This window comes from Mercurialis annua, linkage group LG4, assembly GCF_937616625.2.
Source record: "Mercurialis annua linkage group LG4, ddMerAnnu1.2, whole genome shotgun sequence".
Lineage (NCBI taxonomy): Eukaryota > Viridiplantae > Streptophyta > Magnoliopsida > Malpighiales > Euphorbiaceae > Mercurialis > Mercurialis annua.
Genome location: NC_065573.1, coordinates 39,465,708 through 39,489,945, shown reverse-complemented (window position 1 = coordinate 39,489,945; position 24,238 = coordinate 39,465,708). Strand labels below are relative to the sequence as shown.

The 24,238-nt window shown below is 33.6% G+C and overlaps 3 protein-coding genes across 5 annotated transcripts; all 3 read left to right on the top strand.

Moving 5' to 3' along the window:
* Positions 1-5,919: 5,919 nt before the first annotated feature.
* On the top strand, positions 5,920-9,385 carry LOC126678017 (cytochrome P450 86A22-like). The gene is made up of 2 exons (XM_050372868.2): positions 5,920-7,672; positions 8,898-9,385. The coding sequence occupies exon 1, from the start codon at positions 6,040-6,042 to the stop codon at positions 7,669-7,671; it is 1,632 nt and encodes a 543-aa protein (XP_050228825.1). The 5' UTR covers positions 5,920-6,039; the 3' UTR covers position 7,672; positions 8,898-9,385.
* A 1,662-nt stretch (positions 9,386-11,047) lies between these two features.
* Positions 11,048-12,921, top strand: LOC126678018 (cytochrome P450 86A22-like). Its single transcript, XM_050372869.2, has one exon. The coding sequence runs from the start codon at positions 11,154-11,156 to the stop codon at positions 12,774-12,776; it is 1,623 nt and encodes a 540-aa protein (XP_050228826.1). The 5' UTR covers positions 11,048-11,153; the 3' UTR covers positions 12,777-12,921.
* A 4,037-nt stretch (positions 12,922-16,958) lies between these two features.
* Positions 16,959-23,971, top strand: LOC126677342 (mitogen-activated protein kinase kinase kinase YODA). 3 transcript variants are annotated; one of them, XM_050371904.1, is made up of 12 exons: positions 16,959-17,109; positions 17,930-18,709; positions 18,824-19,540; positions 19,778-19,865; positions 19,983-20,045; positions 20,352-20,512; positions 20,620-20,695; positions 20,801-20,860; positions 20,948-21,055; positions 21,219-21,536; positions 21,696-21,787; positions 22,824-23,971. In XM_050371904.1, the coding sequence occupies exons 2-12, from the start codon at positions 18,171-18,173 to the stop codon at positions 23,338-23,340; spliced, it is 2,739 nt and encodes a 912-aa protein (XP_050227861.1). In that variant the 5' UTR covers positions 16,959-17,109; positions 17,930-18,170; the 3' UTR covers positions 23,341-23,971. The 3 variants fall into 3 exon arrangements, with proteins under 3 accessions (XP_050227861.1, XP_050227863.1, XP_050227862.1); XM_050371906.1 differs by having other exon boundaries at positions 16,960-17,109; positions 21,219-21,458; XM_050371905.2 differs by lacking the exon at positions 16,959-17,109 and adding an exon at positions 17,125-17,252.
* Positions 23,972-24,238: the final 267 nt, after the last annotated feature.

Here is a 24,238-nt window from a genome sequence, read left to right as displayed (position 1 = left end):
TTTTTCGTAGCTTGCGGCTTGTATGTTTGAGAATGAGATGTCAAACATTTATCTCTCAGTTAAAATGGTTTCATCATTGCTATGACCTGTGATATAATATAATTTGAAATGTCGAAGTTGAATGATTAGGATTTTGCTATAAAATTATCTTAATAGACTAGTTTTTAGATTTTGATCAAATTGACACTGAGATTTCCGTACTATGTACACTCTTTATACTGCATTATGGTCTGTTAAAGGATTTCTTCACGCTTTGACCTTTGCTATTTATATGTCCATGAATTTGGATACAAACTGACTAATCCCTTTCTTTTGCAAATATTGCTTCATTTGCTTGAGCTCTCAACAATTAAGAAAAATCTATTACGGGTCGATTTTTCATTCATGTGGAAGTTTGATATGGGGACTCTTTACTGTTTCGGGTAACTTTGTTGTTTATAGTGGTAAACTATGTTGCACAATAATGTTAGGTGTCCTTAATTTTGGCATTCTGTTTCCTTTTTTTTGGAGAAGTGTTTGTGACTATATTTATAACTTGTTCTTGTAAAAAGTATAGCTTTGGCGTTTTCTGTGTTTCTCGTTTCAATATTTTAGTTCCGTGCTATATAGATGGTAGAATTGTGATACGGAGATGCTGTTCACTGCTCAGGGCAATTCTCTGTTATTACTAGTCTTAGTAGTCTATAATGCCAATGGTATCATTACTCAGGGCAGTTGCTGTAGCACGGAACTGAAATACAGCATTTGATGTTCAGTTTAGATATTATCAGTTTTGACATACAGAGCCCTAAAATTTATGCTTTTATAGAAACTATTCAATTGAGTTGCGTCATTTTTAATAAGACTGTCTTATAATTGCAAATTCTCGCGTAATTTTGACATATGAGGACTTAACAGATCTACTTGGTAGCTTCCAAAATTAGTTTCTCATCATCCTAAAAAAGTAGGAAAGAGTGATCAATCAAGAATTTGGTTGCACTACCTAACTGTGAGTTGATTATTGGAGCCTTGATTTAAAGGTATATTTGGGACTTTAATGTGCCTAAATGAAATTGTGATTTATATAGTTTATACTGTATTGTCTGAGAACAATGAGTTGCGGATCTAAGCGACGCAAATTTAGCTGCATGTTGACAGAGTCCTCAGCCGGTTTCTTTACTGTTATATATCAAAATGTTTTGAGTTCTTGTTTTTGCAGTGTTCTGTTCACATATTAAAGATGACAAGAAGATTATTGCTTGCACAGATCCATGTTTTTAGTTGTCTGGCGCATTTTGTTGGAAAATGTACAGAAGTGTAGAAGATCTCTCTTTTGATCGTCCGGAAGCTCAAACTAACCTCATCCTGAAAACCGGGAAGACGGCCAAGTTTGACAGTGGCGGTAAATGCAGGTAAATTTGAGGTTATAAGGCGTGGTTAATAACTTGATGTTTACGCAAGAAGGATAGATGTTGTTGTTAGCCAATGGCAGGATCAGGTATGTCGGAATCATCCCTCTCTGCGCTATTATTCTTGTCATTCTTGTGATCCAATCATGCATTGACGATCATAATTTTTCGATTTCTTCAATTTTGTAGAGTTAATGTTTTGTTGATGAGCCCCTTTTTGACATATCACAAATAAGTGTTATTTAGTTCTTGTCTGCAGTCAGTGATGCAGAGAGGGGTCCAGTTATTATAAGTTCAGCTTTCAGTTTCGTCTTCTGCTGCTGGAGCCCATTCCAGTTATGGGGTTAGCTGAGAAGAACACCGACACGACAGGACAGCTTTCTGTAAACAAGAATAATCTAAGTTTCGTTGAGACAGATGCGGAGCTTTTGATGCCAGTTAAGTTGTGTTACCGAACTGTTATAGCTGGACCCCATGCGAATTAAGAACTCACATAGTGTCGAGCTCCTTAATTCGCCTACACAACAGACTGCGTAGACAACAAGTTTCCTACTATACCGAAAAGGAGGCTACTTATAATTGCAACACTATCTGTGCAATTTACGCTGAATGTAGACTAGCACTGCAGAATAACAGATAAATAGCAATGCAAAACAATCAGAAAATGGTAGTACAATTCTAAAACGAAAGCAATTTCTTATATAAATAAAATTCTGACTTAATCTGAACGGTTTGCTTTAATCTTGTTCTGCCTAAAGTAACTCTTAATACGAATAAAAGAAACTTTGTTATAGTCATTTTTGTACCCCGTAATTAACATCACAGATTAAGGATACATTTGGTATGTTTAAATGGCCGAAACACAAAAAAGTTTATTTCCTATGAAACTTTGCCGTTTGTGTGTAAAATGATTAATGTGAATATTTGAGGAACGTAATCGACAATTTCACTCTATTAAATAGTGGCAAAATTAGCTAGCTTAAGGCATTGAATTTTATTACTATTTTCTCATCTATGAAAAACAAAAAACAGAATGCATGTAACTTAAACTTAATGCAAAAGCAAATAATGAAGTTAATTACATCTTCGTATTTTTGGATATTTTCAACAAGCAGCTTTGTTATATTGGGTTTTAATGTGAAAATGGTATCTATATTGATCAACTTATCATTCTACCAAACAAAAAAGCAGAGCATTATAAAAGTAAAATTTAAAATAAAAATTACTGTACTTAATTATTTTAATTAAGAGTTTTAAATTGGGTAACAAGTAAGATATTTTGTTTATGTAGTTTTCAGCATTTAAAAACGACACCGTTAAATCAGGTGATCAGCCAGCATCAAATTAAATGGTGGAGTTGGGGGATAAAGTGTGTCACATGTATAATTTGACAATTTCTACACTTAATTGTCCCAAATAATAATTCATAGTAACATTTAAAATTCTATATAGTATATAATTAATTTAATTAACATCCACCTCGCACCTAGTATACTCCAGTTTCCTAACATCAGCTATTCTTCTTTTTAGCTTCTCTATTATTATTATTATTATTATTATTAGTTTTATTATGTCTAACTATTTTTAAATTTAAATATTTGCATATTTTATTAAGTATGATTAAATATTTCAAATTTTAGAATTGTATACAATTTGAAAGCTTTTTTACAATCATGATCAAAATTTTAAATTTCTTTCTTTATATCTAAACTTTTACATTTTTTGTCAATTGCGATTAAGTGTTTATATCAAAGATTTTTAAAAATTAACCAACAAATTTAAAATTTTGTTGTAATTGACACTCCCTCTGGTCAATTATGTTTTTTTTTTGCATTTGGTTTTGACACGAAAACTAAAATAATAATTAATATGTCTTTATTTGTAAATATTTTTACTAAATTAATCCTACATTGAAACTTGTCTATATTTATGACTATCATTTTTATTTGTTTATTGTATTTTTTCAATAAATTAATGGAGGAAAAACATAAAAATAAAACTAGCAATTAATACTCGTTTAATATTGTTAAGTGACTAATATTATAGACAAAAAAAAATTCAAATACGACAAATATTGTGGACCGGAGGGAGCAAAAGATATGAAGTTTTAAATTTAAAAACCAAACTCATAATTTTTTATCATAATTACAGAATTTTTTAAAAAAAATTATATGATTATAAAAATGAAAAAAAAACTAATCGTAATTGATAAAAAATACAATAATTTAAATTTAAAAAATAATCAAACCTTACTATTACTATGTTGATAATAGTACATTTCTTTCGTTCCATTATTTTTGTATTTAAAACAAAAGAGCTTTATAGAATCAAACTCAACAGCCATATTAAAGGCCAATATAGGTAATAGGTTTTAATTTTAATTATCCCGTTCTCTTCTCCATTTAATGCAAAGGAAGGCGGCACCTTCCAGCAAAATTAGGTGAACATTTTGTTCGATTAATTAGACTCTAATTATAATATATTTAACATAATTTACACGTCAATATCTATTTTTAAATATAAAAATGATAACTAATAATTAAACATTGAATTAACTAAACAAAATGAAACACTAAGCCTATTTACAATTTTTTAATGCCATATCAAATACCTATTATAATTTGAGTATCCATAACATTGTTTTAAAAATTGTATCAATAGCCGAGTTAGTAAGATCATGAGTTTTTTTTTTCCAAGTTAGAATCATTGATGAAGATTAAATTACAACAAGTGAAAGTCATATAACAAAAGTCATATATATGATCTTTCTAATTTTGAGATAATAAATAATAAGCAACAATTCAAATACAAGCTATAAAAAATCGAAAAAATAGAGAAAAATCTAAACTTGAGTCCCGAAACTTAAACACAACGATTCGTTGAGCGGGTGTTAGATGATTCCTTTTTCCGATTTGCCCGTCGATCCGCTTGATCCGTTGAAACCTACTATTTCCGATCTCCATCTTCATTTAGATCCTAAAGAGATAAATCCAGAAACTCACCATTTTTTAGATCTACAAGAATTTGGATCTAAAGCTCAAACAAACACTAAATATTCTTGAGGATCTAAAAAATATAAACAAAGGAGGGTATAAAAGACCTTATTATTTCTTCAAAGATGAACAAAATAAAGACTCAAACCAAAACTAAAATTTTAACAAGGATTTATTGAAAGCAATAGAAGATCTATAATAATAAGTATTATGGGCGGAGAAAACCCTTAAACAAGTGAAGAAGATGAGAGTTTTTTTTAGAGAGAAAGGAGAGAAAGATTTTAGAGAGAGAAGTCTTTTTTCGTACACCACTATATTGAAGCTCTGCTCAGTAAGATCATGAGTTCACTATTGATTCAACTAATGAAATAAAAATAAATATATTAATACATAATACATTTATTTTAGAACAAGTTCATATAAAAATTAAAGACATATGAAAAAAAAAATTAGGAAGTATATGGAAAAAATAGTTAATTTTTCAAACTATAATTAAAAAAATAAAGAACCAATGTATTTTACAATTTCCCCATTTTTTTAGTTTTAAAAATAATCAAACTAGATTAATATCAAATTTTCAATCAAAATTGTATTGGTCGATCTGATTTAATTTTTTAAAGTATTGGTCTATAATACCTCCATTGAACCTTTATAGAGATGAAAAAGAGAGATTTCTTTTAATAAAATACTTCTTATTAAAGTATCCGCCCTCTACAGCTATGCCGAGACTCCGACCACTTCCCCGAACCAAAAAACGCCCATACCAACCGTTATACCGCGTAACCACCTCTATTAAAATTGTGTCACACCTAAGTTAAATACTTCGTTAGCCCATAACCAATAGATTTATTTAACTTATATATTAAGAAATTTTAATCTGGTTTTGGATCAAATTATAGTTACTACATATAGAGTCCTTATTACATAATGATTTCGTTAGTGCATATTTGTTAAAAGTCAACAACTCCTCCCTATATTTTCTAGAATTATTAAGCATCTCTGGCTTCTAGAGTTTAGATTTATTAATCGATGAAACACCTAGAAAATAGATTACCAAATTAGGAAAAATCTGGAAGCTTATTCCACCGCCTTAGAAGGCTATATATATGGACAAGTCCTTGTATTTTACAATGAACATGAAAAAGAGAGAAAATCAAATGCATTATGTTGTGCAAGTGTATGGTGTGAGATACTTAGCAAAGAGTGTGTGTACTAATAATTACAATTTAATACAAATAAAAATAGTTTGTGCCAGATAAGTCCTCCTAAAAATCTAACATATGGATTAAATAAAAAGCATATAAAAGTATACCTTTAGGGTAGTATTTGCTTTTTATTAAAAATGGTAGCTAGTAGAGTAGTAGCTTCATATTGAATATAAATATATAGGAATAAATGTATGGGGTTAGATTTTCAAAGTGGAGGTGGGTTTTTGCCTTAATGCCTTCAACTACTTCAGTTGGCCTTTAATGGCCGTATTTTCTCCATTTTTGCATGGCCATTAACTCACTTCTTATTCTCTATAAAACATTCACATACTTCATTTCTTCACTATACCTCACACTCCTACTTAAATATTTTCTTTTTCTTCCATTCTTATCCTGTCAAAAAAACTTCAAATTAGCTACACTAACTACATTTTTACGGTTTTAATTACCATGGAAGTTTCAACAGCCCTGATGATCCTATCAGCTTTTGCAGCTTATTTACTTTGGTGGAAATTCATCTCACGATCACTTACTGGTCCACGTGTCTGGCCCTTAGTGGGTAGTCTTCCTGGTTTGATTGATAATGTCGACCGTATGCATGAGTGGATTGCAGACAATCTCCGATCCTCTGGTGGTACGTATCAGACTTGCATATGTGCAATTCCTTTTCTAGCCCAAAAGCAAGGTCTCGTGACTGTCACGTGCGACCCCAAAAATGTAGAACACATATTGAAGGCTAAGTTTGATAATTACCCCAAGGGTCCTACTTGGCAAGCTGTATTTCATGATTTGCTCGGTGACGGGATCTTTAACTCTGATGGCGACACGTGGCTGTTTCAGCGTAAGACTGCCGCGCTCGAATTCACCACCAGGACTCTTCGCCAAGCCATGGCTCGGTGGGTTAGCCGAGCTATTAAGCATCGGTTTTGTCCTATACTTGAATCGGCTCAGCTTCAATCACGAGCCGTTGATCTTCAAGACTTGCTTCTTCGGATTACTTTTGATAATATTTGCGGCTTGGCTTTCGGTAAGGATCCGGAAACTCTCTCTCCCGAGCTTCCGGAAAACGGCTTCGCCGTGTCATTCGATCGAGCCACTGAAGCCACGCTGCAACGCTTTATTTTGCCTGAAATTGTGTGGAAGTTGAAAAAAATGTTTGGGCTTGGAATGGAAGTCAGCTTGAGCCAAAGCCTTGACCACATAGACAACTACTTGTCTCAAATCATTAACACACGTAAGCTGGAGTTGCTAAGTCAACAAAAAGGAGTTGCCAATGGAAACCCCCATGATGACTTGTTATCGAGGTTTATGAAGAAAAAAGAATCCTACTCAGACAAGTTCCTTCAACATGTGGCATTAAATTTTATCCTAGCTGGACGAGACACATCATCGGTGGCATTGAGTTGGTTTTTCTGGTTGGTGATTAAGAATCCACTAGTGGAAGAAAAAATTATCACTGAAATTTGCACCGTTTTGATGGGGACACGTGGCAATGACATGACTAAATGGTTAGACGAGCCATTAGGATACGAAGAAGTTGACCGATTGATATACCTTAAGGCGGCATTATCAGAAACATTAAGGTTGTATCCTTCAGTGCCACAAGATTCAAAGCATGTCATCTCCGACGATATTCTACCGGACGGAACCCATGTTCCGGCAGGATCATCAGTCACGTATTCAATATATTCAATCGGTCGCATGAAATTTATATGGGGAGATGATTGTCTAGAATTCAAACCCGAACGATGGTTATCTCCGGATAGCAACAAAATTAATTCTTTCAATTTTGTTGCCTTTAATGCAGGTCCAAGAATTTGTTTAGGCAAAGATTTGGCTTACTTGCAGATGAAGTCTATTGTCGCAGCTGTATTACTCCGCCACCGGCTTTCCGTGGTGCCGGGCCACCGTGTCGAGCAAAAAATGTCACTGACCTTGTTTATGAAGTATGGCTTAAAGGTCAATGTGCATCCAAGGGACTTGAATCCTGTAGTGGAAAAGATCATAAACGGAAATGGTATTATTACCATTAAAGCCGACAATCGTGAAAAAGTGCATATAATTCAACAGTTCACGGCGTAAGGTTATAAATTTTCCAACACGTATATGATGTATTGTAGAATAGAACATCCAATTGCATATAGTTTAAGTTATTAAATATTATGTTAATAAAATTTATAATTGGATGTTCGATTCAACAATTTCAAACGTAACGTATGTTAAAAAGATTTATAATCTCACGTGACAGACTAGGTCGATACCTAAATTTTTCATAAGTTGTGAAGTAGCTAGCTAAGTTGAGTATATGATAAGTGAAAGAAGAAATTAATGAGTTACCAATGCAGCTGCTCCAAGTAATGTCTAATTGAGGGGCATGATTGGGTTTCTGTCAAGGTTTAAAGTCATTATCAAAATATATATTTTTCATATACAGTTTATGATTGTACAATAAAATTTAAATGCTCCTATACATATGTATGAAATTGGCAACAATTGGTCAGTTTTTAATGAAAATAAACTTTTGTTCATACTTCATAAATCAAGATTATTGTTTCTTGCATTTGTATGTATATAGATAACTTATAAGAAAGAAGAAAGTGTTTATGATATATCCTTCTAATTCTGCAAAGGACAAAAGGACCTAATTGACACAAATTTTATTTTTCAAATCTGTAATTAAAGAGACAAGTGAACATTATTTCTTAAAATTTTGGACTTTTTCAACATATTTCCAGAAAAAATTATAGTATCTTTAGTGTTTGCCACTAGTTAAATATTTAAAATATGAAAAAGAAATACCATTATCCTTATGAACGCATTATTATATTCATGACTAAAGTCAACACAAATTAACTCCCCACACCAAATCTTAGGAAGATTTAGATATCTTCCAAACTCAAATTAATTTGTTGTAATATTTGTTGCTATGTGAGAATATTGAGATCAGTTAGTGGATTAAAACTAAGTCCCAACTAGGCCAAAATTAGATAAATTTTTCCACTTGGTTTCTTAATTAAGTCACTGATTAAAAATGCTATGCCATTTTTTTTATAAATGAATAGAGAGTGCTTATTAGAGAAATCGAACTCATTATCTAAACATAATAATTTTTATTGCTTGTGCCATTAAAATGAAAATTGATCATTTATATGTGGACATAATTAAATTCTTTATGTAGACAGTTTTACATGGTAAACAATTTTCTAAAGAATTTTTAGTCACTCGTAGTATTTTGAGTGTGGAAAATGCTTGTTGTTGTTTTTGTGATTGCATTGAAACTCAAGTACATTTGTTTATGCATCGTTCAGTTTGGAATGGGGTACTCAGAAGGGTCAGTTTTTCATGGATAATGCCAAACTGAATGGAGGATTTTTACCAGCTATGGTTGTTTCTTGTACGAAGAAGGGACTATGTAAAGTTTTGGGAATTGTTGTGGATTATTATGGTCTGAAAGATTTGAAATTGCAAAAACAAAAGAATCTTCCAAAACAAGATTATATTAGCGGAGGATATTATTTGTAATGCCTTTCGTAAGGCTGTTCTTTAATTTAATAATTGTAATAGTCCTTTTCTGTATTCGAGTATGCATTTTTTTAGAAATTCTGATTGTATTTTATTTGGATGATTCAAATGCTTTCTCATTTAGTCGTAACTTTTAGTGTGCAACTTGTTTGCTACTTTTTATCCGAAAATTTTGTGTAGTTACGCCTTTTGGCACTTCTTTGTGGCCTTTTATAAAAAAAAGATATGCATAAAAAAAAGTTACCATATGTAATATCTAATTTTATCATAATTAGTTTTTACAAAGTTTCCATCTAATATATCTAAGTTTCACTTCACAAATTTCATAAATAGTTATAATTGGATTTCCTCTTATTCTTATTCCCAAAATGTACAGTTAGTATTAAAATTCACGAACATTTTTACAAATAATAATTCATGTGGTTCAAATAAACAGTACTTTTTTTGTATTCTTTGTAGCTAGCATTCAATTGTAGACATTCTTGTTAAGAAATTAATTGATGGGTTTTTTTCTAGTGTAAAATGTACTATATAACATTTTGCAGTCATTTATTTGAATAAACTTGTACTGGACGTAGGAGTGAGAAATAAGAAGAAATAATGGTGACAAACAAGACTATATATGAAAGTGTTAAATTATTGCTACTATTTTTTTTTTATAATTGGGGAGGGAGAGCGCTTGTGGGAGAAATCAAACCCACGACTTAGCAGTTTACTGCCCAACGCTTATACCGTTTGAATTGGTTAAATTATTACTATTAATCAAGTAAAGTGCAAGATACGTATTTATTATCAAACTAAAGAAAAGACATTATCAAAAACTGAAAATTTATTACAAACTAGTCATAGTTCATTATTTTATTTGTATTTAACCCTAATTATAATTATAATTTAATAAATAATTAACAATGAAAGAATTGAATCATCTAAAAGAATTATGTCTTAAAATGTATACAACCATTAAAGAATTTGAGACTGATAATAAATAAAATAATGCAATGGAATATTTTTTTAAAATATTTAAAAACTCGTAAACAGTTTACAGTAATATTAATAAATGAAATAACAAACTTATATGAAATATTCACGTGCATGTTTTGATATTTCATATTTTGGAAAAAGAATAATTATTAAAATAAAAAATAGCATCTACTCTTAAGAAAGTTTCAAAATGGGACTGAAATCATATGAACAGATGGTCATTTTTGTAATGGATCCTTGTAATGGTAGAGACTGGGCTGGACCTGGCCCTGGCCCTGGGCCACTGATTTACGGACACTCCCATGTAAAACAGCATTTGATACTGTCCGTTTTAGCATCAAGAGCCGTAAAACTTATATATGCCGCAGCGTGACTGAAACTGTTCAACTGAGTTGCGTCATTTTAAGGTGTGCTTAATAACTTGATGTTTACGTAAGAAGGATAGAAGCTGCTGTTGGGCGATGGAAGGACCAAATTATCATCTCTTGTATATATTTCTTGCCATTATTGTCATCTAATCATGCATTGTACGTACTGTTCATATTTTTTTAGATATTTTTCAAATTTTTAGAGTTAATAATTAACTTGATGTTTACGTAAGAAGGATAGCAGCTGTTGTTGGGCAATAGCAGGACCAAATTTTCACTCTCTTGTATATTTCTTGCCATTATTATGATCTAATCATGCATTATACGTACTGTTCATGTTTTTTTAGATTTTTTTCAAATTTTTAGAGTTCATTTTGTGTGGATGAGCCTTTCTTTGACATGGAGTTGGTCCAGATGGAGCCCTTTTTTTACTCCATTATTGTTCTTGGAAGTTCAGCTTTCAGCATCGACATGACTGGACGGCTGTCTGCAATTGGCCGTATTTTCTCCATTTTTTGCATGGCTATCATTCATTAATAATTCCCAATTACTTCTTTCTCATTTTCTTCTCTATAAAACATTAACATATTATATTCTTTTCACTATACTCTAACTTCACACTGAGCTTCAGTTTCTCTTCTTTTTCTTCCATTGTTTTCCTGTCAAAAACCTTCAAAGCTACACTCCACTGCCATGGAAATTTCAACGGCCCTGATGATCCTATCAGCTACTGCGGCTTATTTACTTTGGTGGAAATTCATCTCGCGGTCGCTTACTGGTCCGCGTGTCTGGCCCTTATTGGGCAGTCTTCCTGGTTTGATTCATAATGGCAATAGCATGCATGAGTGGATTGCAGACAATCTCCGATCCTCCGGTGGCACGTATCAGACTTGCATATGTGCAATTCCATTTCTAGCCCAAAAGCAAGGTCTCGTGACTGTCACGTGCGACCCCAAAAATGTAGAACATATCTTGAAGACCAAGTTTGATAATTACCCTAAAGGTCCTACTTGGCAAGCTGTGTTTCATGATTTCCTCGGTGATGGGATTTTTAACTCCGATGGTGACACGTGGCTGTTCCAGCGTAAGACTGCCGCACTTGAATTCACCACCAGGACTCTTCGTCCAGCCATGGATAGGTGGGTTAGCCGAGCTATTAAGCATCGGTTTTGTCCCATTCTCGAGTCGGCTCAGCTTCAATCACGAGCTGTCGATCTTCAAGACTTGCTTCTACGGCTTAATTTTGATATCATTTGCGGCTTGACTTTTGGCAAAGATCCGGAAACTCTCTCTCCCGAGCTTCCGGAAAACGGCTTCGCGGCTTCGTTCGATCGAGCCACTCAAGCCTCGCTGCAACGCTTCATATTGCCTGAAGTTGTCTGGAAGCTGAAAAAGATGTTTCGGCTCGGATTGGAAGTCGGCTTGTATCAGAGCCTTGACCACATAGATAACTACTTGTCTCAAATCATAAATACACGTAAGCTAGAGTTGCTAAGTCAGCAAAAAGGAGCTGACAGTGAAAACCTCCACGACGACTTGTTATCAAGGTTTATGAAGAAAAAAGCATCCTACTCCGACAAGTTTCTTCAACACGTGGCTTTAAATTTCATCCTAGCTGGACGCGACACCTCATCAGTGGCATTGAGTTGGTTCTTTTGGATGGTGATTCAAAACCCGCATGTAGAAGAAAAAATCCTCACTGAAATTTGGACTGTTTTGATGGAGACACGTGGCAACGACATGGCTAAATGGTTAGATGAACCGTTAGTATTTGAAGAAGTTGACCGATTGATATACCTTAAGGCAGCATTATCAGAGACGCTAAGACTATACCCTTCAGTACCACAAGACTCAAAGCATGTCATCTCCGACGACATTCTACCGGACGGAACTCATGTTTCGGCAGGATCATCAATCACATATTCAATATATTCAATCGGTCGTATGAAATTTATATGGGGAGATGATTGCCTAGAGTTCAAACCCGAACGATGGTTATCTTTAGATGGCAAGAAAATCAATTCTTTTAAATTTGTTGCTTTTAATGCAGGTCCAAGAACTTGCTTAGGTAAAGATTTGGCTTACTTGCAGATGAAGTTTATTACGGCGGCTGTATTACTCCGTCATCGGCTTTCTGTAGCGTCGGGCCACAAGGTTGAACAAAAAATGTCATTGACATTGTTTATGAAGTATGGGTTGAAGGTCAACGTGCATCCAAGAGACTTGGGTCCTATAGTGAAAAAGATCACAAGCAAAATTAATATTGCCAAAATTGGTATTAATGTTGGTGGCGACAGTGCAGCGAGTAACGTCTAGTTGGGGGGCATGAGTGACTATTTGTCAAGGTTTAATTTCATTATCAAAATAAATAGTATTTAATGCTCCTATATATATGTAAGAAATTGGCAACTATTCGTCAGTTTTTAACGACAATAAACTTTTGTTCATCGTATTCCATAAATCACGATTTTTGCTTCCTGCATTATAGTACATACATGTATATTTTTTTTGGTTGCCCATTCGGTTTCTAGGGCATCGCCCGGACTAATTCAGATCTGACTCATGTCGCGCACCTGATATGGTGGGTTAGTCTGTCAGCGGGGATTTTCTACATTCACAAGACTCGAATCCGAAACCTTATTTAAGCGATATCAAGTCGCTTATTACTTGGACCAACCCATTTAGAGTATTTGCAAGGATTAAATTGATACATTTTTTTCTTCAAATTTGTAATTAAAAAGACAAGATAACATTATTTCTTAAAAATTGGACTTTTCAACAACTTCCCCCGAAAAATTTCATAGTATTTGATGCTAGTTAATTATTTGTTTTCAAAAAAAAATTCCAAATGGGAACATTAATATATTCATGACTAAAGTCAACAAAAAATATGCAGGAAGAAGATTTGGCCAAATGAGAACTTTTTCTATATCTTTTGATATTTTAATCATGAAATTTTGAAGAAGATTTAAAAAAATAGCATATACTGTTAAAAATATTGGCTGAATCTATTTTGAGGCCCTGTACTTTCACTTTTTTATTTATCTGGTCTCCATTTCCTTTTACAAAAGGACCCATAAAATATTAATAAATTAAGTATAAGGATAAGCAGGTTGAGGCTGGGCTGAACATAGCACAGGCCCATTGGTGCAGCAACATGAAGTTAAAGTGGATGGCCTACTTCCACCACAACTTTTCATGATTGGCTATTCCATTCATGCTTTGCAAATGGGCCTTTGCTTAGAAGTTTCAAGTTTAATCATAAGTTCTGAAATTTCCATTTTTAAGTTTGATTGATTGATTTATTTTATTTTAAATTAGTTGAGGTATAATATATCATTTCTAAACCTAAAAGTTATGCATTATTTGAAATTAAACCATAACAAAAATCCAAGTTGAGTGAAAAATGAGATAAAATCTTAATCCAAATTATTTTATTTTAAGTAAAATTACTTGCATTGAATTTTATATTAGCAACTAATATTTTCTATATACATCATAAGACATATCAATATATTCTTTTGTAAATGAGAATGGAAAGAGAAGGAAAATAATGCTCTAAATCTATTTTTATGTTCCTTGAGATTATACTTTAAGTTCACTTTCATGATTGACTTTTGTTAGTGCCATTATGAAATAGTATAAACATTAATGAGCATTATTGAGCTTGCAAATGAGCACAATCTACCTTGCATTGGTTGTTCACTAATGTCTTTCAATCATTATTTGACAATAAAGCAATTTTATTAGAATAAAAAAATGAATAATTTAAAGATAATACCCATTTGATTAAGCAGGCAGATGCTCATTACAAGTTGATTATAAGAATAATGTTTTAGGATGGGCGCAATTAGGATGCATGAAAAGTGAGATAAATTTCCAAAGAAAAAGAAAGTGAGAGGTGATGATATAAGAGAAAGGATAATGACTTGGGGAAAATAATATTTGATATTCATGTTATTCTTTGAATACAAAATAATAGTATTCATTGTTTTGGATTTCTTTAAATCTATAGTTAAGTTTATTTTAAAATATATTAACTTAAGAAACAATAACCAACGAGGAATAGTTCAAATGGTATAAAAATTCGGCAGAAAACTGTTAAGGTCGTAAGTTCAATTACTCCCACAAGTGCTATTCTTTTCTAATTATAAAAAAAAAACTTAAGAAACAATACATATTATTGTAATGTGCATCAGTCAAATCAAAATGGAACAACTAGTTAAAGTGACTAACATACATGTCTAATTAAAAATTAAACTAAATCAAAATAAACAAAAATTGAAATAAACATAACAGAGTATATGCTTCTCTGCTGCATCAAGGTTGCTGTTTTTTTTATTTAGTTCCAACTCATTGACAGCTTAAAGACAGCTGTAATTACAGCTCAGAAACAGCTCAGCGAATCATGCTTATTGTGGTTCAACATTTACTAGAAATCGTTTATAGTTGTGTATAAATAAAGCTTTAGTTTTAATTTTAGTCTTTTAATTTGTAGTTTTACAATTCCAATTAATATAGTTTTGTTCTTCATTTATAATTCTGATAAAACATATTGAATTGGTATGATTTGCTTTAAATATTCCAATTAAAAAATTTGCATACTCCCACATATAACAATAAAAAACCTATCCATTTGAAACACACAAAAATAAAAATACTTTTTTTTTGAAAATGATACTTTGTATTAGTAATTTAGTACAACCACAAGGTGTGGACGGCAAAAAAACTAATACAATCAAATTTGAATAAAAAAGAAATTCAAACTTCTAAAAACGTCCATACTAGAGAAAGGAAATTCCGAATAAAAACATTTATAAAATAAAACCGCTTCCGTGATGTTTTTAATAATAAGATTATCAATCTTAATCGTCTTGTATTCGAAAATCCGTTTGTTTCTTACTTTCCACAAAGCCCAAATCGTGAAGAACCAAATCAAGTTCTAAAGAATCATGTATCTTTTCTTGGAAAAACTCGTCCAGTAAAAGAAAAATTGGTCTATAGACTTTGGTGAGACCCATATTTGATTAGCTGCATTTAGAATATGAGACCAAACTTTTCCAAGTATAATTGCAATGTATAAAAATATGAACCACTGATTCCTCTTGCATTCAATCTATAGTAATTCAATTCCAATTGAATTTGACTAAAAAATAATCAAAATTCAAGACAACACTATAATTATTCCAACTATATTTGACTACTTGTTATTACTTCGGATTTCACATAACATTGAATAAAACAATAAAATAATATGTTAAATCAAAACACTTGATTTAACATTAAATTAAAATTTGAACTGTAGAATTTATATATTTAATATTGATAAAGAAAGCAACAAGAAGATACAAAACGAAATTGATACCACTTTTCTTGTAAAATACATGTTTTTTTTTTTTTTTTTTTTCCAAAGTTAGAATATATTAATGAAGATGTAAATACAAACAATGAAAGTCATATCACAAGGATCTCAATATGATCTTTCAAATTTGAACAACCAACTACTAAACAACAATCCAAGATAAGCAAAAAATAATCGAAAATAAAGATAAATCTATGACATGAATCCCGATAAATTTAACACAACAAAGAACTATGTTCCCGTTGGACGGGGTACTTAGATCATCCTTTTTCCGATTTGACAAGAAATCCGCTCTATCCGACGAAGCTTAGCATTTTTGATTCATCTTCAAGAATATTCTAAAGAGATAGATTTAAAAACCTCCCCAATGTTTAGATTTACAAGAACTTGGATCTAAAGTTCGAACAAACACTAAATAGTCTTGAACGATCTACAACATCGGATCAAAGAGGTAAGAAAACAAACCATAACAATTTATTTCATAAGATAAAATTTCAAACCATAAAAAACATCTTAAAAAAAAGTCTTATTCAATCAACAAAGAGTAGATCTATACTAAATAAAACTATGGGCGGAGAGAAGATGATTTTCCGGTGACCGGAAAAATCATCTTCTCCCACCCTCACCAAGAACAAGATGAAGAAGATGAACTTTATTTAGAGAGAAGGAAGAGCAAATTTTGTTGAGAGAGAATTATGAAAAAAAAAAATTGTAAAATACATGTAGCTAAATAAAAATTAATCGAAACAAACCGAAAAAAAGAATCTTTGTGAATCATATCATCAATTATTTCTTTTCAATTAAAAAGATTAAAAAAAACACAATTGCGTAAAGCATGATAAATGGAATAATATTTGTTTTTTGATACTACTTACTAAGTGCCGTTTTTTATTTTTTAATGTTAATTAAAAAAAGGATTACATCCCCTGCTTCGCGTTTCACTATAACCTTACATTTCCATGACACAAACCGTTGACTAAAAGAAACTCATTCCCAGTCCTTACACATCAAAGTCAATCTCATGTCAAACCAACGGTCCTGATTTCAAATTAATAATTTATTACCGTACGACTTAAAACAAAAATGTCTTAAAAGTGGGGTCTTCTCTGTTTCCAATAATTTTCGTTATTTTATTACCATTACCATTAACGCTAACACATCACTTTCTCTCTCTAAAACACACACTCACTTTCTCTCTCTACATTTTTTTTTGTTCTTACTTTTGTGACTTTTGAGCTCCTCTTGGTAGTATACTACTGTTTTGAGTTAGACATTTACTTTAAAATTGTAAGTTATGATCTGGGTTCTTTTTGGGTGTTGTTTTGCCTCATTTTTTGAGCTGTGAAGTTCATTTTTTAAGTGAAATTTGGAGATGTTAGTGTTTATATGTTTATTCGAAGTGAATTTGGAGATGGGTTTTCAAATTTGAGGTTGGTTTTTGATTTGTATTTTGAGGGGTTTATTGCTTATTTTGGACTCGCTATAATTTTTTTTATTGGAAATGTCTGAATTTTTAGATCTGATGCTGATGATTTTATGTGCTGTGTTTATTCATTTGTTCTTTTAAGGTTGTGTGTGTTCATATTAAAAGTGGATATTTTTAAGTATAACGGGTTTGATAAGTTGTAAAATTGATCTGGATATGGATTAGAAAATTAGAGATGAACTGAGAGGTTAAACTGATTCTAATTTGTACTATAAGTTGATGCATGTTGTTTTATCAGTTGCTTGCAGAGGAATTTATCAATGAATTTGAAATCAATTTATGAACATGGTTGATATCAAGGTAGGAGCTACTCATTAGAAACAAGTAACTCTAGACCTTGATGCATGATGCTTAATTTTTTTATGCTAGCTGCAGTAGTCTTTCTAGAGCTTGCAAATTTTATTGATATCGTGTTGAGTTTCTAGGTTTAATAAGTTAGTCAGTATCGGTATCTAATTTTATGCCAGGATCCAGTTTCTCTTGTAATTTGATGTCCTAACAAAGAAAATGTGTATGGATGATGACATTTATGGGTTATTAAGCTATTTTGTTTATGAATTTGAGTCATATGTTCAGTACCTTATTTTCTGGTGAAAGTCTGATAATGAAGTGCTTCTACAGGTTTATATTTTACTGTCACTTCCTTTCAAGGTGCCTCCTTACGTATAACATCCCTATGGGATTCGTGGGCATTTGTTTAGGCTCTTTCATTTTGGGGTTTTGCTGACAAAGCAATGTTGTTTGAATTATGTATTGGAAGATCGTTGTGATGGAGTGCTTGTGATTCGTGAAGGGCTTTTCTAGTAAGTAGGTGGTACTTCTTAATTTTAGACTTATCATCTATATAATCTTTGAAGTAAATATGCCTTCGTGGTGGGGAAAGATTTCATCCAAAGAAGACAAGAAGAAAGCAAAGGAAGGTATCATCGATGCACTACAAAGGAAATTCAAGATTGCTTTGGAAGAGAAAAGCAGCGGTAGATCAGGAGGTTATTGGAGACGTTCTAGTGAAAGTGTTTCAGAGAGGGGATCTAGATCACGAGTGCCTTCAAGATCGCCATCACCATCAAAACGAGTATCACGTTGCCAAAGTTTTGCAGAAAGGCCTCATGCTCAACCACTTCCACTTCCCGGTGTGCGTCATACTGACATTGGTCGGAGTAATTCAGGAATTAATGTTTCAGTAAAACCAGTATTGGATAGAAGCTCCAAGCCTTTAAATTTGCCCCTTCCAAGACCTGAATGTATCCCTAATAGGTTAGATCACACTTATATTGAGGGAGATTCTGTTTCTAGTGTCAGCTCCACGGATAGTGATTACCGGTCTGATTCACGTGTTCTTAGCCCCCTGACGTCTGACTATGAAAATGGAAATAGAACTGCTACAAACAGCCCTTCAAGGTTAGTTACTATGTGCATACTTGGTTATCGTTTCTTATTAAGATGCTCTATGTGGTTATGTGGGTGTTTATCTGTCTAAGAAAGTTTATAAATTTATCTTTACATCTTCTGTAGCAAGAAGCCGAAAGTTCATTCCCCCATTATTAGCCAAAAGGACTCCAAAGAGACATTGAAGCCTGCTGATTTTTCACTCAATAATCAGATTCCTTCAGTATCACCTCGACGGGCACCTTTAGGTAGTCATGTACAAAATCTACAGATTCCTAATCGAACGGTATTCTTCAGTGCTCCAGACAGCTCTTTGTCAAGTCCTTCGAGAAGCCCAATCAGAGCATTTGGCTCCGAGCAAGTTCTTAATTGTAATTTTTGGGCAGGACTAGGCTCTGGTCAGTGCTCAAGTCCAGGTTCTGGTCATAATTCTGGGCATAATTCAATTGGTGGCGATATGTCAGGACAGCTGTTTTGGCCAAATAGTAGATGTAGCCCTGAGTATTCTCCAATACCAAGTCCCAGAATGACAAGCCCTGGTCCTAGCTCTAGAATCCATAGTGGTGCTGTCACCCCTTTGCATCCACGAGCTGCAGGTTCTGCCATGGAGTCACCTTCCAGCCGCCCTGATGATGGGAAGCAACAAAGCCATCGGTTGCCCCTCCCACCAATAACTATCTCTAATACTTGTCCCTTTTCTCCTGCGTATTCAAACGCAACATCTCCTTCACTACCTCGAAGTCCCAACAGGGCGGAAACTCCTATAAGTCCTGGCTCACGATGGAAGAAGGGTCGGCTGCTAGGAAGAGGCACATTTGGACATGTTTATCTTGGGTTTAATAGGTAAGTGCCAACCTCAGGGTCTATGATGATTTCTCTTATTGGTGTTGCTGGTTTTCTTTATCGAGTTACTGTTTCTGTTGTCACAACATTTCCTTGTTTTACCTCACAATCGAAAACTGGAATTGAATAGGTTGTTCAAATTAAAATTGATTTTGACTATAGTTATTTTATCAACATTTTACATCTTTTTCTATGATCATTTTGCATCTCATTTTACTTTGTTGTTTGGCTTTTTAGTGAAAGCGGTGAAATGTGTGCCATGAAAGAGGTAACGCTATTTGCAGATGATCCAAAATCGAAGGAAAGTGCTCAGCAGCTGGGACAAGTAAGTGGGTTTTGCTGCATTTAGAAAATTGGAAGTTTTTTTCCAGTGCTCATTTTCAGACCTTCTCCACCTCGACACTTCATGAAAATTTTATGATAATTGGTTAAATCTTTTCAGGAAATTGCATTGCTAAGTCGCTTACGCCATCCAAATATAGTGCAGTATTATGGTTCTGAAACGGTATGTCATTTTACCATTTGCTTCATTATTATGAACATTGTTTGAATTAGGTTATCCGAACCGCTATAAGATTGTTTAGTGCATTAAGAATATAGCATTCTTTTATTGTTCTTTCAGAGGTTTTGACGTATTTAAGAAGTTGCAATACTTCCAAAGTAGCTCTACTTTTGCAATAATCTGAAATCTGCAACTTTAAATTAACAATAGTTTCTTAGTATAATTTGTTCGCATGAATATCATTGGATGAATTGCGAAAGAACCTTTTTTTTAAGAATTTGTTCACTCTGTTCATTCTTTGTTGAGCAGGTGGATGATAAATTATACATATACTTGGAATATGTTTCTGGTGGTTCCATCTATAAACTTCTTCAGGAATATGGTCAATTAGGTGAAGCAGCCATTCGTAGTTACACTCAACAGATATTATCCGGGCTTGCTTTTTTACATGCTAAAAATACTATCCACAGGTAAATCTTTTTCAATACGAGATCATGGTTTTTTGATGACTTGCGAACTGAGTTTGTCCAATATTGGGAAAACAAGTATGCTTATGCTGAGTTCTTGCTGTATCCAGAGACATCAAAGGTGCAAATTTACTTGTAGACCCCAGTGGTCGTGTCAAACTGGCAGATTTTGGGATGGCAAAGCATGTAAGTGACTTTATGAAAAATGCTGCCATTTATGTGTTTTTTCAATCTAAGAGTGCTATTTGTGTAGTTTGTGTTCTAATTGAATTTAATTGAACTAAAATCTAGATTACCGGGCAGTCTTGTCCCCTATCATTCAAGGGAAGCCCATACTGGATGGCACCTGAGGTCAGCACTGTGCTATGCATATGTTAGTTCCGCCTTTTGTTTTGACGATTCAAATTACTTTCTTTTAAATGTGTTAATTGTTGCCAGGTGATAAAGAATTCTGGTGGCTGTAATCTTGCTGTTGATATATGGAGCCTTGGCTGCACAGTTTTGGAGATGGCAACAACAAAACCACCATGGAGTCAACATGAAGGGGTTAGTAGTAAGATTTGTGCTGAAATTCCAATTTCTTATACTATAAAGCTTATTGCACAACTAGTATGGGTTGTACACCTGAACATCTCTCCTTGCGAGAGCACTTACAGTGCTGTGTTTGACTTCCTGTTTATCTGTCGCTTTGCTTTATTTTCTTAAACAGGTTGCTGCTTTGTTCAAGATCGGGAACAGCAAGGAGCTTCCTCCACTTCCAGATCATTTGTCAGACAGCGGGAAGGACTTTGTGAAGCAATGCCTGCAACGTGACCCATCACGTCGCCCTACTGCTGCTCAGCTTTTGGATCACCCTTTTGTTAAGAATGTTGCGCCCATGGAGAAAACAATTTTGACAGCCGAGTCATTTGAACTACCATCGGCAATTGCAAATTCAGGAAGATCAGTGGTATTGGGAATTTTCTCTAAATGCTCATGCTACATTCAGTGTTTTCAATTATCCAAGATTCCACCCTCTCTTAAAAAAGTATGAGCATGTATAATCTGTTGTGCAAGTTAGAGGTTGTGATGCACTTACTTGAATAGTTCTAGTGATTTCTCTCTCCCTCTCTGCCTCTTCTGTTTTCAGCATTTACCATCTTTATCAACTTTGACCATTGTGTTGCAATCTTGCAATTTCTATTAGGGTATGGGGAACACAAGAAGTACTGCGGGTTTTGACTTAGAAGGGGTTTCCATCCACCAGTCTAGAGGCTCAAAAAGTGGCGTAGGATCCAGGTACCTATCTTTTTATCCTCTCCCTATCTAGATCATGTGAATGCATGTTCTCGTGTGTATATTTAATAGCTCACACAAGCACAACGAAATACTCCAAAATCTTACTATATTTATGTGCTCATAGTATGATTGGATGTTTTGCCAAGCTACTTATGTCGTCTGTGGCGACTGAAAAATGCAGACCTTGTTTTAGCTGAAACTACAAAGGGATTTCTATTTTCAGATTATGCAAGTTATTTAATTCTATTCAACATGTTCAAATAAGGATTGTCAATACTAAGTTCATGATGGAATTATTCCTAGATTCAAGGTCAATGCTAAGTTCATAACTTCTATTGGTTATTTTGTAAAATTATTGATGTCGCACATCCTTTCACTTTTTTGCTGGTACTATAATATATATACCCCTCGGTAGGGGTGTGCATTCGGTTAAATTATCAAGGTCGGTTATTTCGGTTCGGTTCGATTTTTCGGTTCGGTTTACGTGTAAAAGTGACTGAAATTTTTTTACTCTAAAAACCGAACCGAACCGACCAACCGAAAATATTCTACTTTTTCAAACCGAACCGAACCGAATTTGTCGGTTCGGTTCGGTTATTCGGTTTCGGTCGGTTTTTGCACACCCCTACCCCTCGGTGTCTCATGTTGAGGATGAATGGAAGAAAATTTATAGCTTCAGAATGCTAGTGAATTGCATGGTACCACTAACAGTCCCTATAGGTCTGGATCTGCCGGTAGATGCTATATGCTATATCTTTAATTTATCTTGCCGTCAGAGCCTATGAAGCACGGAAACGCTGAAACGTGAAATGCTGAATCGGAAAACAGAAAAACAATTTTTTTTATAAGATTAGGTTATAAATATAGAGTTCCCGAGTTTTAGAAGCTTTTCCGGATATGAAAAAGAAACTCCAAAATTTAGGACTCGAATATTTTTATGCAACATAGTTCAAAGCTGGTTAAGTGATTCTTCTTATATTTTATGGATTTTATTCCTGATAGTTATTCACTCAGTTTTTGCCTTTGGTTTTTACAGTGAAGCCCATACACCAAAGAATGCATCATGTCCGGTTTCTCCTATTGGGAGCCCTCTGATGCATCCAAGGTCACCACAGCATATGAATGGAAGATTGTCTCCATCTCCAATTTCGAGCCCTCATACTGCATCAGGCTCATCCACACCTCTTACCGGCGGCACAGGCGCAATTCCATTTCATCACTCATTACAGCCAACAGCTTATATGCAGGAAAGCTTGGGAATGATCCCAAGGTCTCATAATATCTTGTACAGCAATAGCATTAATTATCAGGAGCCCAAGCATGATGTGTTTAGAGGGATGTCACAAGCCTCTCATGTTTTCCGGCAATTGATTTCGTCGGAAAATGTTCTTGAAACTCAGTTTGGGCAATCTACTCATGGGGGTCTTAATAATGGGCCGCCGGTGCTAGCTGATCGCGTGTCTCAGCAGCTTCTAAGAGATCATGTGAAGTTGAAGCCATCCTTGGACTTGAATCCGAACTTCTCAATGCATGGTCGCAACAATGGAATCTAGGATGCACGCAAATCCTTAATCCGCGGATAGTTTCTATATATGCAGTGGAGATATCATTAAATGCTTCAATCGGATTCATATTCTTTCACGGCGGAAATTATTTACAATTCGTACCTGAAAAGTCAAATGTTGACCAAGTGATCAAGTTAGTGTTCTCCAAGTTTGGATGTCGACGGAGAAGGAATCGAATGTTCATAATACGCAAAAGGAGTGTCAATGTTTGGCAGCTCTATGAAATCATCGCCACCAGCAGCGGTGGTAATGAAGAGGGGTTATACGGTGGTAGAAAGAAATGTACATGGTTATTACACTTGAGGAACACAGGATTTTTAGGTTTGTTTTCCTGACACTTGTTTTTAGGGTGCAAGGAATTAAGGGGAACAAAGAAGAAAAAAAAGTTGTACAGAAAAGTTAAGAGAATCCAGTTTTGGTACAGAGATTACAATTGAGGAAGTGCCAGAAGTATGGTCTAATCCATATATAGATACACATAATTTCTGTGTTTGATATCAGTTTATGGCAGCTCAAAAAAAAAAAAGTGGACGGGTTGTCTTGCAAACTGAGATCAAAATTGTATCCAATGTTAATGAATTTGCATTAAATTGAAGAAATCTAATTTTAACCTCTCTAATTATATTTAATGTGAAATTTTTAATGATTAAAAAGAATTAAGTTATAATTAATTTTTTTATTATTATAAATGCTTATTGACTTGTTGTAAATATGACATATGTCTGTGTGTTAATTGCATATTGAATTGGTTGAATACATTTGTCAAAAGAATAAAAATTTGGGATTTGTTTGTTTGGTCCGTCTTTTTTTGACAAGTTTTATTTTGATATTTTGTTTCTATTTTCAGAAAACTCTGAAATTTTATATTTTATAACTTCACTTTTAA